The sequence below is a fragment of the Pholcus phalangioides genome, unplaced genomic scaffold (genome assembly GCF_987345545.1).
Source record: "Pholcus phalangioides strain wild (caught in Gottingen) unplaced genomic scaffold, Ppha-v1.0 ptg000001l_1, whole genome shotgun sequence".
Taxonomy (NCBI): Eukaryota; Metazoa; Arthropoda; class Arachnida; order Araneae; family Pholcidae; genus Pholcus; species Pholcus phalangioides.
Window position 1 is genome coordinate 15,628,305 of NW_028301594.1, and position 4,895 is coordinate 15,633,199.

The 4,895-nt window shown below is 41.2% G+C and overlaps 1 protein-coding gene across 1 annotated transcript; it reads right to left on the reverse strand.

Moving 5' to 3' along the window:
• Positions 1-1,380: 1,380 nt before the first annotated feature.
• Positions 1,381-4,561, reverse strand: LOC149089941 (amine sulfotransferase-like). Its single transcript, XM_089235511.1, has 2 exons — positions 4,383-4,561; positions 1,381-2,494 (listed from the first exon to the last, which is right to left on the reverse strand). Exon 2 carries the CDS (start codon positions 2,485-2,487, stop codon positions 1,528-1,530), a length of 960 nt encoding a protein of 319 aa, XP_089091637.1. The 5' UTR covers positions 2,488-2,494; positions 4,383-4,561; the 3' UTR covers positions 1,381-1,527.
• Between the last annotated feature and the right edge of the window lie 334 nt (positions 4,562-4,895).

Here is a 4,895-nt window from a genome sequence, read left to right on the forward strand (position 1 = left end):
GGAGTGAACCTGCGAAGGTTTTCAACAGCTGGCTGAGATGCGAAGATATATTTTGGAAAGAGAGAAAATTCAACTGTCCCTGCGGTTAATCGAAACCCTTATCCTTTCACTTTCCGGGTGAACGCACTAGACTACAGAGGCACCAAATACCTCAATCTTTCCTTGGAGCTCATCTGCACTGAACGGGAGCGTGCATGGACGGTCGGACCTAACTCAGGTCAGAGCTAACAATTTCTTACAATGCCACCAGATGGCGACTTATCTGAGGATGACGTCATTCTTCGCTATCCATACGAAGGTGTAGTGGTCTAGGGCGTTCACCTGGAAAGTGAAAGGACGTAGGCTCGATTCCCGCAGGAGCAGTTGAATTTTCTCTCCTAAATATATCTTCGCATCTGCCAGCTGTTAAAAACCTTCATATGGATAGCAGAGAGTGACATCATCTTCGGAGTGAACTTCTCCTAAAAAAATTTTTTTTTCGGGTAACACTGGTCTGAACATTCTTGGAGCTTTTCTATTCCATCTGTGCGTATGAGACACAGAAATAAAGCTAACCAAATCACAAACTAATGGGTATCTAGTAACTCGACTGGGTTGTGCCAACGCCAGCTTCAGTAGACTAAAGATATGTGGCATTAGTAGACTTGAATTGGTGTTGGTTGTGTACATAGTGTGAAATGAAAAGATTGTTAGTATCTCATCTTCAAGTAAATTCTCATTTCTCCAATTTTGAAGCTGTTCATTTTAGCCTTTGTCTTTTTTATAGCGCCCTCCTTGGGGGTGTTTAAAAAAAATTATCTTTGAATTTTGGGCAGTACGTGAAACGAATTGAATGATTTTCCTTAAAAACCTATGGGAAATCGCATTTCGGATAATGAACGTGATTCCGGTATGAATTATCTTCGTTAGTTGGGTATCACTGTATACCTCTTCTATTTGAAAGGAGTTGACCGTTATGTAATGATTTGATTCTTCCACTTACCTCTTGGAGACTAGGGAATAATGTAAGTCACATATGCTCAACCCATGACCCGCGGGCTAAAGTGGCCCTCGGAGTCATCTGTTATGGCCCACAACCTCAAACCTATATTTATGAGAATGAACAAAGCGGCATATTACCAGATGACTCAAGTGACTGGCAATGCAGTTCCACATCACTTCAGTGGTCCGTGACATATTCCCAGATCACTTACGTTGCTCGTGGCACAGATCACTTAAGTGCATCGTGGCACATTTACAGATCACTTAAGTGCATCGTGGCACATTTACAGATCACTTAAGTGGCCCGTAACACATTTTCAAACCAATGAAGTGGCCCGCATTCTCCAAAAGGTTGAGCACCCTTAAGGTAAGTGTTATGAATGTAACCACGTAGATGTATAAAATGTAGATGCTTTATTACCAGAGATGCTTTGCAATATCTCAATGACGCTGGTTTTAGGATATCAAGTCGATAAATGCGGTGCTGGATAATTTTCCTCATCATGAAGAATGTTTTGTGCAAATCTTTGGTATTCCATCCAAGATTCAATTCTCCCACAGAGACATAACATCACTTTCAAGTGTCTTCTCCCTGATCCTGTCTTTAAGTCTTCGCTCTTGATCAGGCGTCAGGACTATTTTACCATCTCCCGTCTCACCTTTCCTGATGAAATCACCGACCGTCGACTCTCCGTCTTCGATGGATTTCCTGAAGTTCTTCCAAGACTGTTTCAGTTCCTCGTCGAACCCTGATTGGTCTTCCGGGACTTCCAAAAAACCTGCCATCAACATGGGGTTGGTAACTTCTTTCATGTGACGGAAGCTGCTCAACTCGAGAACCTTTTCCAGAAGCTCGCCGTCGTTCTCCGTCACGGCCTGATGGTGCTCAGGTCCGAGAAACTGAGCGACTTTAAGGACAGTACCCCTGTGATCGGTTTTCATGGACTCGAAAGTCATGAAGAGGACGTTCGGCTCGTTCCTGTGCTCGTACCACGACAGTAAGTTGTCGAAGTAGTCGTTGAAGTCAGTCTCGCCGCGTATGAATACTTCGAAGAATTCGTCGAAGGTGCCGTCTGTGAAATAGTAGTTCGGGAACACCCTGGTGTGGTGGTAGAATGACACCGCGCAATCTCTCGGGTGTCTCGCGACGTAGATGTACTTGGTTCGTTTCGAGAACTTGATCTTGTCAAATGGTAGGTGAGTCTTTATGCAGCCATTTTCGGGCATACTGACAGCTGCCTGACCACCGTGCAGCTCCAGGAAAGGACAGTACCTGAAGTACTCCTCCGTATCGGCTGGTTCGCTCCCTCTGCGGAGAATCAAGAGCACTATCTGGCACATCCACGTGGTTCCGCATTTCGGATACGTCGCCACAAAGATGTCTTCGTCTCGGGGCTCGTAGTTCATGGCCGACATCACTCTGGATCGCATGAAACAGTTGTCAAAACGGATACCTTCTATTTCGAAGTACAGAGGTCTCTTCATCGCTTTCTTTTCGGTCGCCATTGTTCTGCTGTAAGGAAAAATTGACAAGAAATTATTCGTCTTAATCACTCTAAATCCCTGCTATTACTGTAAACGCCACTTTATGTGATCGCATTGGGGATCGTGGTTTCTGATAACAATAACTGATTGATAACTATACCCGAAAAAAATCCTGTTTGTAAGCACGATGACCATATGTTCCACTTGGTCGAACGGGACAACTTCGTTTTTCTTTTCAACATAACAGGTTTCGAAATGTTAAATCGTGCATTTTGTTTTCAATTGCTCTAAAACAGGATTTCCCCTCCCCCTACCCTTTTTAATTTGAAATTCTTTTTTTTTTCACTTAGAAATTATGAGTTAGAATGAAACTGTCTATGATGTGTATTACGCGAATTACAATCCTTTTATAATGTGCGGTACGTTCCATAGATTCCTGTGTTGAGGTACGTCTTCCGGCCGAGGAACTGTGAATGTGGTCAGTTGAAAGAACTCGACCATGAACTGAGTGAAGAAAGGGACCTGTTTTTTCACCTTACACATACCTTCGTTATGGAAAAGAAATTGCAAAAGCAGCACTGCACATACATAGGTCATAGTGGCTATTATGGCCCTATCAGGACATCGTGAACTCAGTACGGAAATTGCCATCAGTAAGGGAACCTTCTGACTTCCTACGTAGTTTTGCAGATTATAACGTATACAGGGAGAAAATGAGTCTCGTTCAACCTTAGCTTGAAAATATGCAAAAATAAAAAAATTTCGATGGAAACTAATTGATAACACAAACCATAACATAAGTTTCAATAACTATCAACGTTTTTCTCGACTTTTTCCCCACTTTTTATGATATTGGTCCGTTCGGAACTTTGACCAAAATCACTCTCTAAAATTCTTTTTTTACAAGTTTTAATCAATGCAAAATCGAACAATTCACTTTCCCTTTAAAGAAGAATGAAATGCATTTAAATTTTCTTTTGTCACTCTAAATCAGTGATTCCCAACGTGGGCGTTAACGTCCCCGGGGGTCGGTAGAAGCTACGGATATAGCATAGGATCCTATGGGTTAGATTGCGTTGGAGGCGATAGGAGAAAAAAATTTCTGAAGAAGGGGATGGGACAAAAAAAGGTTGAGAAACTATGCTCTCTAAATCATAGTTTCCCAAATAAGGGGTCATTCAAGTATTACGTCAGCATCGGGGGGGGGGGGGGGTTCGGATTTGCTGACTTTTGATGAGAAGGGGGAGAGGGGGGTTTGAAGGTTGCTTACGTGATCAACCACCCTTTTTGAAGTTATGAGATATTTTAAGCTGCTGACGAAATTTTGCTGACACGGGGGGGGGGGGGGAAGGGGGTCAAAAATGGCTAAAAATCTGCTTACGTAATACTTGAATGGCCCCTAAGTAATAATAGTTAATACTATTATTTGAAGAACAGTGAATGTTGTTCTAAGTATAACGAAACGGGCCGTTTTCTTCAACAGATTGCCAGAGAAGAATATCAATAATTTGCGATGTGAACAAAAAAAAAGTTCTTCATAAAAAAATTGCGAACGATTTGGAACTCCCTCGTACCACTAGAATTGTCCACGATAGAAGATTAGGAGGTCCACATACAGTATTTTCGAAAGTAAAAGCGAGCACACACTGTGATGAGATTGGAGTTCTCTAAAAGAAATTTTAATTTAAAAGGGATAAACGATAAAATGAATTCTTTTCAGCTTGCAACTCACATAAAGACTACATAAAATTTCAAACGTTTATTGGTCGGTCATTAATATCGTTATCGTTATTTATTATGAACGGTGAAGTGTATAACTCATATAAAGCCTACCGTATGGTAGCAATAGGGCCGAGAGAAACCGCAAATACAAGGGTCAACTATTAATTGACAGGAAATATCGCATTTATACATACCTTGTTGAAGTCTAGAAGCGTCACCACGGATCTTAAAGAATCCTCAATCCAGATGAAAATGCTTGAAATCGGATATCGAATATGACCTTATCTGGTAGATAATCAGATTTTATACAGTAATCTTTGGCGGATGGTTCTCCGCAATTACAGAAATGCGTATATTCGCGTTGTACGTGTATAGACGGCTTCTTTTCTCACTTTTTTTTTTACGCAACTGAACGCTCGTCGACACTTTTTTAATAATGGTACAAGGAAAAAGAGAGATCAAGGCCGAACGCCACTCACGTTTCCTTAACTTCCAACCAGTCATCACCACTACCCCACTATACAGTGCACAGCAAACGTTTAGACACTAATTGCGATCTCATAGTATCGGAGAAATACTATAAGTGCAACATCACAATTTGTTTACCACTTATTGGGGGTGAACGTGTATTTTATTTGCAAAATAATAAAGTGATTTATGAAGAAAATGAAAAAAATTGTGTTATAATAAATCTTTATGAAGCACAT

What these genes read in the sequence shown, in the direction of transcription:
- LOC149089941 (XM_089235511.1), bottom strand. Translation starts at nt 2,487, where the DNA reads ATGGCGACCGAAAAGAAAGCGATGAAGAGACCTCTGTACTTCGAAATA.